Genomic DNA, 13489 nt, shown 5'->3' with positions numbered 1-13489 from the left:
GAGAGCCATTCATTCATTTCTTCTGCATAAATTCTTCAAATCTCTCTTCACCTTTTAGGCCAGTCTCCTGCTGTAAGAAAAACACTAGGAACTCATGGTATCATCAATGTGTTTCAGGTACCAAGAAAGACAGTATTTAGAGTTTGGCTCCTAACCAAGGTTCGCAACAAGACATTACAGGATGAAGGTATTTAAAACTTGTCGCTATCTACCCTGCTTCTACCTTCCCCGTTTTAAGGAGCTCCCCAAAAGGAATTCAGCCAAGTTATGGCCATGTACAGCAAATGGAGAAGACAGAACTTTCCTGGAGGCTGAACAACACTTTTAATTCCACCTGAGTCATCAAGAAGAGTTATCGATCAGGAAATCACAAAGCGATTTAGCTAAGTCCAAGCCTGTTCTCTAAGGCCACTTGGCACACAGTAGTGTTTTCTCTTCGTGGGCTTTGCAGATTTGGTTTTCATTAGTTCTTCTCGTTTCTGTTCTTACTGGCAAGCAAAAAGCAGAAGCATTCTCCCATCTATTTCCCCAGGCACTGAGCTGTATTGTAAACTGGGGGTGGGTGGGTGTCTAATAAAGCCCTTTAAGAAACCCCATCTGTACGATACCCAGGACACCACTGGAGCAGGATCTTGCATTTCTTCAGGTACTCCCTTGCCATTTGCTTGAAGAAATAAAAATCAATGTAACCTTCCTGGAGCAATTCAGAGGTTAAGACACACAACTCAATGTTCCTTCACAGTCGCAGTTGTGAAGAGCTTTAGGGTAAGACTGCCCTCTGGTGAGCAATGCAAATACAGCCATATCTTGTCCAACCTGGCAACAAGCAAAACAACTTTCTAGTCCCCTTCATGGTTTAACTACCAGACCAAGGTAAATTGAATACTTTCAAAATCAATAGAACATGATGGGGGGTTATTGATATAGGAACTGTCCACTCAAGGGAAGTCTATTCAGTTCATAGCCCAGCCTACAAGGGTTAACTATAGTGCTAACAATTTCCTATATTCAGGAAATTGAAGGGACATTCAGGTTTTCTGTGAGAGGAGAACCATGCGGGTGGCATTGTCTTACTCTGCTCTTAAACCCACCTAGAATGAAGTGGCAAGTGGCTCTGTCATTACATTCTTCAGGAGCTGCATTAATACCAGCTAAAACAAAAGGGACATTTTCTAAGTCTGCCCACCTGCCCAGATCTATGAAGCTGAGGAGGGCAGGAGCCATCGCAAAGCACTCTGCTAGGACTGAACTCATTTGGTTTTTGAGAAGCTCTCAGAAGCCGAACTCGTGTTCAGCCTCTTCATGCTGTGGGACTCTGGAGGAAAAGGAAAAAGCAGACGGCCTGGGAAGCCTATGAAGCACAAACCCTTAGCAAGCCATTTTAGACTTCTCCCCCAGCAGGAAACAACGACTTCTTTCCTCTAATGAATGAGCCCATCAGCCTTGCATTATTCCCCAGTGCCCAGGCTTATGAGCGCATTTAACCTCAAGAGCATACTGAACATGGAATCAACTTCTCGAATCTCCACTAGCAGCTAACAGAAGAAGCTGGAACTACTAATGGAAGAGATGCTCCCATCTTGGCACAAAACCCACAGATTTAACAAAGTTCGGAGACTCCATCCTTGCAAAAGGAAAACAGCCTTTCAGAAAAGCCAGTGTGAAATGAGTCAAGAGGAAGGCCAAGAAGTTCCACAGAAGTTCTTTCCTCTGGATAGCCGAGCGGTGGCAACATGCTCCAACGTGTGCCAGGAACTGAGAGAGAGCGAGAGAGAGAGACAGCGAGGCTCTGCTGGCATCTGAGGCAGGTCTGTAGCTGAAATCTGGTCGCAGAAAGCATTTGGCTTGGAAGGTTTAAGAGTCACCTTTTAATCCCATTTAAGTTACAAAAAAAGAGGAGTGCGCACGCTACAAAATAACCTTGATATGGGAACATTAACCAGTTACAGCTTCCATTCTGTGCAGAAAACCCTGCTCCAGTATGGCTGGGTAATGCCAGCAGGGAGGCCTCCTATACCCCAGGCATGCTGGGATTCCGAGATTCGATGCAGGGATACCCCGCAGGTAGTGGAGTTAAGATGCAGCAATCAATTCTGGCTTTGGTTTGACTCTGATGGGCGATTTTTCTGTGGAGAAGGAAAAAAAGACATACAAAGAGGAAGGAGTTATTGGTTTTGAAAGGTTTTAGAGCCTGTCAATCCTAAGCAGCGGTTTATGCAATCCCGTCACTGACCTACACCCGGAACAACTTTTTCAGGAACTCAGACATAGGCTCTTTTTTGCCTCCTGCCTCCTACAAACACTCCCTCCAATGTGAATGGTGAATTCCTCTCTGTTCTTCCAGAATGATCAGGTATGTGTGTTTGTGCCATTACATTCTTCGGGAGCTGCAGCAATACCAGCTTTTTCAAGGTTAACTAACAAACGAGGCACAATGCTTGCTCAAATACAACACCCCCCCCCATTCCCTGTGCCAATCTTTCTGGAGAAGCTGTGCTTAATTATGAGTGCACACTTCGATTCTGGCCTCAGCAGATAAATCATATTCTCCCAGTGGGCACCTAATGTCTTTTAAAAGAGAGCTACTGTGACAAGGCACAGACCCTCATAGAAGAACAATGCCAATCAACTGGGCTAGATTGTGCTACTATTCATCATACTGTGAATGCAGAATGTAAGCGGCTGTAGCACAAGCAGAGCAATGTTGTGGTTGTTTTGAAAAGCTTATTCTTCCGTCCACTTTCGCTGAAAGCTTTCTTCTGACCCTGAGCTATCCTCCCAGGTCTAACCCGTTTTAAGGGAAGGATTAGTCAAACCATGGAAAGGTTTAAGTAATAAACTCTGTAAACAAAAGCCAGATCTTGCCGCTTGCTGGAAGAGCTATATATTTACATATGATATTCTATAGTTGGGTGTCTCTTAAATATTTGTTATTTATCGTATTTATATACGGCATGCCCTCAGCAGAGCCAGCCTATGATACATTCCGCAAATAAGTACTAAAGACAAAATATTATAACATTTTGTAAAATCCTAAAAAAAAATAATAACAGTTTCCCACCCATCCACCCCTCCGTAACAAAACAATCTGAAATCAACATTAAAGACAACAGATCAAAATGCACTATCTGGGGAAAGATGAAAGTGCAAAAACAGATTCCAATTCCCTCCATTTCCTCATCCTCTCCAAAAATGCCAGAAAGGGCCAGCAAAACCGTCAGGGAAAAGGGAGCTTCATAGCACTGGAGCCATCGCCAACATCACAGATTCCAAATAAATCTCTTCCCAGAGTAGCAAGTATAAAAAAGGGCCTTTATCTGAAGAAGGCAACTCAGAGCTTACAACATACAGAGAGGATGGTGCGAGTCAAGCCTTTCAGAAATCGACTATCAAGCACCTGGAATCTGATTCAAAAATTTGTTGGCGGGCAGCTTAGCCGGAATGTGTCACATGCACCTGTTTAAGATATATCTGACAGAGATATGGCCACTGCAATTTGAATCTGACAACATTTCCAGTTCGCCTCCGTAGCACCTTCACACTGGGCATGTTGTAATAGTCCATTTGATAAGTAAGCAAAGCAAAAATAATATGATCTCTTCTGAAAAGGTTTGAAATAGTAAACCATATACAAGTTAGAAAAATGCTCTAGGCCACTTCATTGATCTGTGCATTCAAGGATGGCCCAAGGTCCAAGAGCCTGTCCAACAAATTGTAGATTTACTCCTTCAGGAGGGGGAAAAAAACATTAATCGAGGGAGAGTCCCTCCCAATCACCAACCACTAAGACGTCTGGCTTGTCCAGATTCAGTTGTAATCTATTGCATTTAGGCAGACTACAATCTGGTCCAAGCAAAACCAATTCTAAATACACGTGCTTTCAATCTATGTTTGAGAGCACCAGGTTCTGGGCATGATTGTTACAATTAACTTGCTAAAAAAAACTCTGAAAACTGGTTTGAGAGTGTGCATGTGATAGTTTGACATCTTGTACTATAGATTCAGTTTGCAAGAGATGCTTCAGAATATGCAGGAGTGCAAATATGGCATCTGTTTATGACTTATTTAAGCAGCTGTATTGTTTTCCAGGATCATACAATGGCAACTAGTGCAGAGAAGCCTTCCCCTGTTGCTACATGATCCTGAAATCAGATGTGGCTGCTTTAATGAGTCATAGATTAACACTACATTTGTACTGCAAATAAAATCCGAGACAGCATAAAGGCCCTATTTTTCTGTTCTCATCCTTTTTGCACAACTCTTGCTTCCAACTTTCATTCTCTACAAATTCATTACAGCACCACTCATTTTACATTTCAGTGTTTGCTTTCAGAAAAAAAGACAAATTGAACAAAAAACAGGAGCCAGATGTTTAAGACACAGATTAGAAGTAACTTTATTTTTTTAATTGGAGATTCTAGATTTAGACTCTTGTAGCAATTCAAAATTAGGGAAGAGATGGGAAAACAGTTAACAGTTTCTAGATAAACAATTACTTTTAAAAGTTTATGCTCTTTGCTTGAAAAGGGAGAAGCACTTGAGCAGCGGTCTTCAAACTTGGCCCTTTTATGACTTGTGGACTTCAACTCCCAGAATTCCTCAGCTAGCGTGCCTGGCTGAGGAATTCTGGGAGTTGAAGTCCACAAGTCATAAAAGGGCCAAGTTTGAAGACCCCTGCACTTGAGTATAATGTAGTGAAAAATAACCTCTTATGATGTCTGTTCCCCAATATAGTATAAAGATTAAGGTGACTGTGGGCTGTGGTGACACTCTCATATTAGAAGGACTGCTAGCAGGATAAAATCAATAGATCTCCACGCTGCTCCTTTGAGTTTCCAGAGGAAATATGGAATGTAACAATAAAATAGGTAAGAGCTACAGCTAGTGCAAAAAAGTAGTTCAGAGGCTGACATTCCAAAGAGTAGAAGGCCCAGGACCAAATTAAATCTAATATAAATGGAAAACTCACTCATTTTTTAGCCTTCCCCTTTGTCAATACTGGGCTAATACACCATACTTACTTTCAAGGTAATTTACAAACAATTACCAGCAAGCAATACAAACATAAGACTACAAACTCTGAAGCTCTGCACCGAATATAATAACCGGCTGGGGCCTGAACACAGAGTGAACTTTGATACAAGCTGTTATAAATGGCCCTAGAGCCGTTTGTGAGTGTTCTGTAGATTTCATGCCTGTCTTGAATGAAGTATTTATTAGCCATAGCCAAGATCAAGAGCCCTTTTGCGCACAACGGCAATATCAAAAGGAGAGGATAAACTCCAAACAGATAATACTACCTGAAATCCTTTCTGGGAGAGGCTCTGAGGGAACCTCTGGAAGATCAATCTGTTCCTGGAAGGGGAAAAAAAAAGGTTCCTGTGAAATACATATTTTACAGACAGGAAACAACTTTATATTACTGTAGAACTTTTAAACGCACAGGAAATAACTTCATTGCCATCTGTCTGCCACTTCTAAAGCTTTGAGCCTGTATTATTTACACAACGCCTCCAGCACTTTGATGGGTAATCCTGATTAATTTGGTTAGGGGAAGCTATGGATTCTTCAATGAATAAAGCTCAATTCACGAGGACTGCATGGGGATGGACATGGAGTCTTCTTGACAACAAAGCAGCAATGGTTAGCCATTGTCTTTTTTCACACCAAGTTCATAGTTCTTGGACTTCCTGGTCAATACTATTCAATTTTTTTTCTAAATTTCCCACAGCTGGTTGGTTGTTGATTACACTGCCACGAAGTGTGGGACAAGCAGAGACGTTTTAGGAAACACTGTGGATTGCTCAAATTAATAGTTATGGGTTTCATAATAATTCTAATCAGATACATAGCCATCATTTTCTGTCAAGTAACAATGTATGGTCCCTGAGATACTACCCCTTCCTTTATCCCTGAAACTGCTGGCAGACACCACAATAGAAGAATTACAGGAACTTCCTAACTTGTAAGAAGGAATAACCAGAAGATTACTAAGGCACTACTTGTTTCCTTCTTTCTTGCTCACAGTAAGAAGAAAGGATATAAAGTGAACGCTGATTTGTATTTTCTGCAAATCACTTATTTCTCTTCTCGTGTGAGCCTGGTAAATACAGAGACACGAAGCCAATTTAAAAGATATGCAGTCGTGTCAAGGATTACCCAAAGAATAAAATAATAGTAATAAATATACTAATGCCACAAGATTATCTACTTGAATTTTCTTGAACTAAGTTCTATCAGCAACCAAGAAAAATGCTTATAGTTCTGGGTTAAAGTTCATTATTTATGGTAATAAAGACTGATCGAAATACGTTATCAGCTTTAAAGACTGCACCTATTTTGCTGTTACTATGGCAAACGTCTTCTTTGGTCAGTTAAAACATGTAAAGAAGAATCAGAATTGAAAAAGCACCTAATCTTAAGAAGGACCACACTTTTTCTAGGTCTTACTTTTGAATTTTGAATTGCTTTTGAATGTATGAAAATAATTACAATCCCCAATATCTTCCCTAATCTTTTCCCAATATCTTCCCAGTTCATCTTAATACAGTGGTTCTCAACCTTTTTAATGCCGCGACCCCCAACCGGTCGTAAGTCGAGGACTAAACTGGTCGTAAGTCGAGGACTACCCAACCGGTCGTAAGTCGAGGACTTTCCCTGCCCGGGAGCGCCGCGCATGCGTGGTTCCGCCCCCTGCGCCAGCCGAGGCATAGCTGGCAAGCGGCAGAGATGGAGCAGGCCGACCACCAGCTGGCCCAGCCCAAGGGAGGTAAGGCACCCGCCGGAAAAGGGGAAAAAAATGGCGGACAGCCTTGCTTGGCGACCCCCGTGAAATGGTCGATCGACCCCAAATGGGGTCGCGACCCATAGGTTGAGAACCGCTGTCTTAATATATAATTCCATCATTATTATCCTAACAACTAGGATTTTCTACCCTGAATTTTATTTACTGGAGTGAGATATTTATTGGCCTCCTCTCTGCCCAAGATCATAATAAGTTATTATTTTTGTTAACATTAGCTGCTGTTTCCCATCTATTTCTAACATGAATACAAAATGCAATATACTGGCACACTCATATGAATGCATACCTATTGTGGAAATAAAGCTTAATTATCCCAGAGTGAAGGACCAATTTTCTAAGAAGGGAATTATGTGGCTGGAAGGGTGGTCCCAATTTTTGGGAAAATCAATGAATAAAAGGAAAATATCTATCCTTCTATTTAAAGTGCACCTTGAAGGATCAAGACGAATCCTTTGAAGATTCAGAAGGTTAATACAAATGATATACAGGTAGTCCTTGACTTATAACAGTTCATTTGGTGACCATTCTAAGCTACAGCAGCACTGAAAAAAATGACTTATGGCCATTTTTCACACTTATGACAGTTGCAGCATCCCCATGGATCTGTGATCAAAATTCAGATGCTTGACAACTGACTCCTATTTATGACAGTCGCAGTATCCCGGGGTCATGTGATCACCTTTTGTGATCTTCTGACAAGCAAAGTCAATGGGGAACCCAGATTCGCTTAACAGCTGTGGTTCTAACTTAACAACTACAGTGATTCACTTAACAACTGTGGCAAGCAAGGTTGTAACACGGGGCAAAATTCTCTTAACTGCCTCGTTTCGCAACAGGAATTTGGGGCTCAACTGTGGTCCTAAGTCAAAGGACCACCTGTAATCTGAATATTTTGGAAGAAAATGCTGCTTCCTCATAAAAGATGCAATTTCAAAATAAACTCCTGAACTAATTCCCTGACTTGGCAATTGGTGCTTACCTGAGTGATGGCATCTAATTCAGCTAAAATAGCATCTTCATCCTCCAAAGTGAGGCTTCCAGACAAAATCTCATCTATTTGCTGCAAAGAAAAAAGGCAGATGAACACCATGCTGTTAACAGATCTCCAAGATTTCAGTTCCCTCACTGACATCAAAGAAATACGAACAATTGTTACCTATTTGTTTCAGTCTCAGTTTCAATACTCAGGACGAATTCAATACTGTACACGCTTCCAGGTTAATATGGTAAGGTACTTTATGCTACATGTAAACAAGTACCTTAACCATCCAAGGGAGTGAAATGGTGGAATGCAAGTAACAAAGAGAGAGTGCCTTTGCACCAAGCACTACAGAATGGACCATGCAAGCCATACATACCCTCTGGTACTCTACAGCCTCCTGGGTTTCATCCATGATTCTTTCCACCTCTTCTATTGACATAACCTGTAAGAGAACCCCACAATTTTACATGAACGACTGTCAGTGGGTTGCAATTTAAGAGAGGGCAGGCAGGCAGCTCCAGTCATACTTACTTGGTGCATTCTATTTAAACATTCATTGCCAATTTTGAGGCCCTCAATCACTTTCAACTCAATCTGTGTGAATTCAATATCGTGCACCTGTAAGAGAGAAGACGAGGATCACAGAATGCCATGTTCTATCCATAAGGGTCAAGGAAAGCAACCTGAAGATGTTTGAAGAGTTCTAGCGAACAGAAGGCAGCCTGTGGCAGCCAGTTTCACTGGTGGACAGTTTGTACACTTGGATGGTCTACAGCAAGAATGGGTGATTAGTTTTCCCAATGAGCCACATTGGGAACTGGGATTGTTGTGGAGGGCCAAACCAATAGGTCTATGAAGGTGTGTAGCCATGGAATCATGGACATACTTAAATTGGAAAAAAAAACCCCAACCCTGTGGGCCGGACAGTGACAGCCAAAGTACTGGATGTGTAAAATGCCCACATCTGGTCTACGGAATCCATGGACAGTACAGCACCAAGCAAAATAAGTAGCATTTCCTTAGTAAATGAGAATCTTGCTATGACAGCAATAAAAGCAGGAGAAATCTAAGTTATATAATTTCTCTGTATGAATCCCTGTCTACCGAATTACTAGGATTACAAGTTGTTCAAATTAATTTCTGGTGCCTCTCTCTCTCCTCTTTTCTTGCAAAAAGGCACACAAACACATGAACGTATATAGTATCAACCTTCCTTAAAATGCAAGGACATTACAGTTGTGACAAGTTTGATAAGAGGCTGGATGAGCAACAAAAAAAGATGGAACAAGGGACAGTTCAGTCAACATTATGTGACCATTAAAGCAACTAATGCTGTTCAAAGTTATCATTCTATTCTCAAGACAAGCAATATATACTTGTGCCCAGAGCAGGGGTACCATGTATACTTGCAGATAAGCTGAGAATTTTAGGTATCAAAATACACCTCAAAAATTGTGTTTGGCTTACCTGTGAACCACAGCTCAGATTTTTTAAAGATATCACGGCCCAACTGCACAAACAGCAGTCAAATGCTTAGGAGTACCTTGGTTAAAAATTTGCTTTAAAATTCTAGGGTTGGCTTATCTGAGGGTGACCTATTTTTCACGGTGTTTCGACTAAATTTTGAGGGTCAGCTTATCTGCGAGTATATACAGTACTCCTAAAGGACGTTTAAACCACAGCATTCCCCCATAAGAGCCAATGTGAATCCTGAGTTAAAGAAATCCTCTTATGTTAAAAGTAAATTAAACTAAACTCAGAAGCTTACATGTAAGCCACACTTCAGAAATCCTGAAAATCAAGTGACCAGATGCAATTCAGAAACCCAATCCCACATACCATGCGTTCTAAATTGCTAATTTGGTTTTCAGTTTTGTCTAACAATTGCTCTTGGTAACGCTTCTTCTTCAGCAAAAGCTTGGCTTTCCTAGAAAGAGAAAAAAAAGGAGTGGATGAAAAAGCAAGCCTAGAAAAAATATTATACCAAACCATTTTCGTCCGAGCTCAATAAAAAAAAAAATCTTTTATTTCAGGATTTGATAACTTGACAAGTTAACTAAAAATCTCTGAAAAAAAACAACATACAGGTCAGTTACAGAACTAGTCTGAATTATTGCCTCTTGTCAAGCAAGTCTTATTTTTCATCATTATAGCCAACAAAACTGATATATTTATTCCCTAGATATCTTTTTAACCCTTTAAAATGTTTTAAAAGCGTGCGGCCATTCTGTCAACGCACTACAGTGATTAAATTGCACTGGCTGCCAAGCTGTTTCCAGGTAATATATTTTTTAATTATTTACATTTACTATGAAAAAATAAAAAATTAGAAAGATAAAACCTCAGAAAATAGCAGAAAAATACCATAGCTGCAATCACACACCCCAACACCCAATCCTGAAATAGCCAAATGATTACAAGCAGAAAAACTATTATACAATACAATCTCTCCTAAAGTTTTTCATTAACACTGGAAGTTTTTAAGAAGAGACTGGACAGCCGTTTGTCTGAAATGGTGTAGGGTTCCTGCCTGGGCAGGGGGTTGGACTCGATGACCTCCAAGGTCCCTTCCAACTTTATTATTATTATTATTATTATTATTATTATTATTATTATTATTATTATTATTATTATTATTATTATTATTATTATTATTATTATTATTATTATTATTACTGAAAAGGCTGCAACCAAAGGGATTGTTGGAACACACCAAACAGCAGTCTCCACTATACACAGCAGATAACTAGAAAGCATAGGAGAGCATGTTTCAGCTGAAACACCGGTGGGAATCATTTGGCTAAAGCTGTATTGAAATATAGTACTACATATAATTATAGAGAAAGCCAGTTTAGTGTAGTGTTTAAGATGTCAGGCTAGAAGCAGGACATCGTGAGTTCAAGTCCTGCCTTAGCCATGAAAGCTGGCTGGGTGCCTTTGGGCTAATCACTCTCCCTCCCAACCCACCTCACAGGATTGTTATTATGGGGAAAATAGGAGGAGGAAAGTATATTTGAATATGTTTGCCACCTTAAATTATTTGTAAAAATAATAAAGGTGGGATACAAATAAATGTAAATAAATAATGGTAAGCTCAAACTCTATCCAGGAGTGACTTACTCTTTCTTGCCATCTCTGAGTAGTTGACGAGCCACAATCCTCTCCCGATCCAGCTGTAGAAAAATCTTTTTCTGATATTGCTTTAATTTGTCTCGTTGCTGTTTTAGTTGCTGGAAAAGAAAACAAACAGATCACTAGAAGAAATCTTTTCTTCCTTAAGTAGATATACTTGTGAACCCAGCAATCTTGATTTCCAACCTAATGTGCTGAAAAATACTGGAAAGTTACAACTGGATTTGAAAATTAAGCTATGCAAAATTAAAGTCAAGGCATTGCTACTGGTTCATTGTTATAAATCATATATTAAAAATACTAAAAAAAATAATGGTGAGAGTTATTGCCATCCTCTGGCATTCACACATTTCTGAATTTAAAGTCATAAGGGTGCCTTATTAGAAATAGTAAGTTGAAGTATCATTCAGAACAATTCTTTATGTTACTATTCATTCACTAATAGAAAATTTGATCCTCCAGATACTATTAGACTACAGTTCCTTTCATATATGGCCACTGACTGGAATTCAGAAGGTAACAGGTTCCCTCTTCTGGCTAATAAGATTTTTTTTATTAAAAATATTTAATTTTATTCCAACATTTCTTTCCATTCTGTATACAGTTGTAATATCTTCAGTTAAATTATGCCCAACAATGGTGATCTACTTAAATTCTAATGTAATATAAATAAATGGCAATTTTAATATGGAAATATGGAGGAACCAAAAGTGAAAGTGGCTCCCAATTTCTCTGTTGACAGATTCAACACAGTAAGTAAATCTGCACTGAAAGCTGTTGATATATATAAAAAGACTCCTCATAAAGTAATGAAGGAACTCTGAAGTGTTATGAAACATTCTGATAATGTTTAGATTTTCTTGTTAAATGAAGAACTGTGATTCATGGCACAGCATATACGTTAAGTGTAAAAATGTTCCAGATCCAATCCCTGGTTCTTTCAGGTAGGATTGGAAAATGTTTCTGCTGAAAACTTTCACTAAATGATAACAAGAGTCTCACTGTAAGAAACAATACAAAGCTATATAAATGCATTGGTTTGGGATGATACGAATTCAATTTCCTACATATGTTTAGTGGACATTAAGTAACTATATGAAAAGATTCCAGATTAAGAAATTGGAATATAATAGGTCAAACAAAGACCAGTTGTTTGAGATTTCCCTTAACAAAAATATGAGAAAAAATCCATTATTTCCTATCCAATGATCTGCGTTTTACTTTATGCATTTCTATAACCTGTAGATTTTCTCCATTCTACATATTATGTCCTTTTTTCAAAACATTCTTCACTTTCTGACAGTTAAGCTGCTTTCCAACTTATCTCATGTTATTGAAATAGTAGTATCTTGTGCTTTTTAACATTCAAGACATTCAGAAAAACTCTATAACACATCCAAAGTATGACATCAATTCCAACTTCAAAAGGACTCAGCAACCTCAGGATATTTTTAAAATCATCTAAATTTACAGTGTTTCTCAACCTTGACAATTTTAAGGCATGTGGACTTCAACTCCCAGAATTCCACAGCCAGCAGTGCTGGCTGTGGAATTCTGGGAGTTGAAGTCCACATGCCTTAAAATTGTCAAGGTTGAGAAACACTGATCTAAAAGGCTGTCATAGCTTTGCAATGTAGGATTTGAGTCAAAACACTTGGGCTTAAGCAAGACTTCAAACCAGGATCCCCAAATCCAGACAGCATACAATGTCAGGGGAACTTCCACCCATCTATCAGCCATTGGCTTATGGCTGTGTTCCCACCAAGTGCCTAAGGGCCAAAAGTGCAATCACATTCAGCTTGTTAGTCCATACTATTTTATATAAAGACACACTATTATTTTATACAACAAACTATTGGTTGACGTGTTCTGCCTTATTGCACTGACACACCAAAAGAAAGAAAAAGAATAAAGGAGAATATTTGTAACTCACACTGAAATGAGGGGTCCTTGGTGCTGTCTGAGCTTGGTTGTTTCCTTGCAGACGTTTCATTACCCAAACTAGGAAGCTTCATCGGTGCTAGATGATGATGATACCTATTATGGATAATGAAACGTCTGCAAGGAAACAACCAAGCTCAGACAGCACCAAGGACCCCTCAAAAGAAAAAGAAAGGTGGTGCGCACGCATTTATGCATGCATGCATGCATGCGTGCATGCATAAATGCGTGCATGCATGCACACACAGAGAGACTTTTTAAAAGGCGGGGAGAGAGAGGGAAAAAAAAGTGGAAAAGGACGGCGAGGAAGTCAGTGGATGAAGTCGCCGCCTCCGTAAAGGAGAACAAAAGTCGCTTCCTTTTCCGCCTTGCTAGCTATGCCCCGGAGGAAAGGCAGCCCTGCTGGGTCTGATGCCGAAAGACGCCTCCTGAACCTCCGGCGCACGGCCGCAGCCTGCCATTCCCGCAACACCCTCCCCTGTCCCCGCTCTCACCAGCACGGCCTTATCTTGCTCGGTAACGCGGGTCTGCCGCTTGCGACCGAACAGATTCCCCATCGCCCCGGCCCCGCCCGCGCGGCCTGGCCTACATCGGCCCCACCCGTGCCTTACTTCAGTACGGAGGCCACC

General features: G+C 40.1%; 1 protein-coding gene across 1 annotated transcript; it reads right to left on the bottom strand.

The window, feature by feature from the left end:
* Nucleotides 1–304: 304 nt before the first annotated feature.
* CHMP6 (charged multivesicular body protein 6) lies at nucleotides 305–13445 on the bottom strand. Its single transcript, XM_015815106.1, has 8 exons — nucleotides 13355–13445; nucleotides 10908–11017; nucleotides 9627–9714; nucleotides 8319–8405; nucleotides 8164–8229; nucleotides 7785–7865; nucleotides 5301–5355; nucleotides 305–2126 (listed from the first exon to the last, which is right to left on the bottom strand). The coding sequence occupies exons 1-8, from the start codon at nucleotides 13415–13417 to the stop codon at nucleotides 2074–2076; spliced, it is 603 nt and encodes a 200-aa protein (XP_015670592.1). The 5' UTR covers nucleotides 13418–13445; the 3' UTR covers nucleotides 305–2073.
* Nucleotides 13446–13489: the final 44 nt, after the last annotated feature.

Source organism: Protobothrops mucrosquamatus, unplaced genomic scaffold (assembly GCF_001527695.2).
Source record: "Protobothrops mucrosquamatus isolate PMUCROS unplaced genomic scaffold, P.Mucros_1.0 scaffold_99, whole genome shotgun sequence".
NCBI lineage: Eukaryota > Metazoa > Chordata > Lepidosauria > Squamata > Viperidae > Protobothrops > Protobothrops mucrosquamatus.
This window is presented reverse-complemented; position numbering and strand designations above follow the sequence as displayed.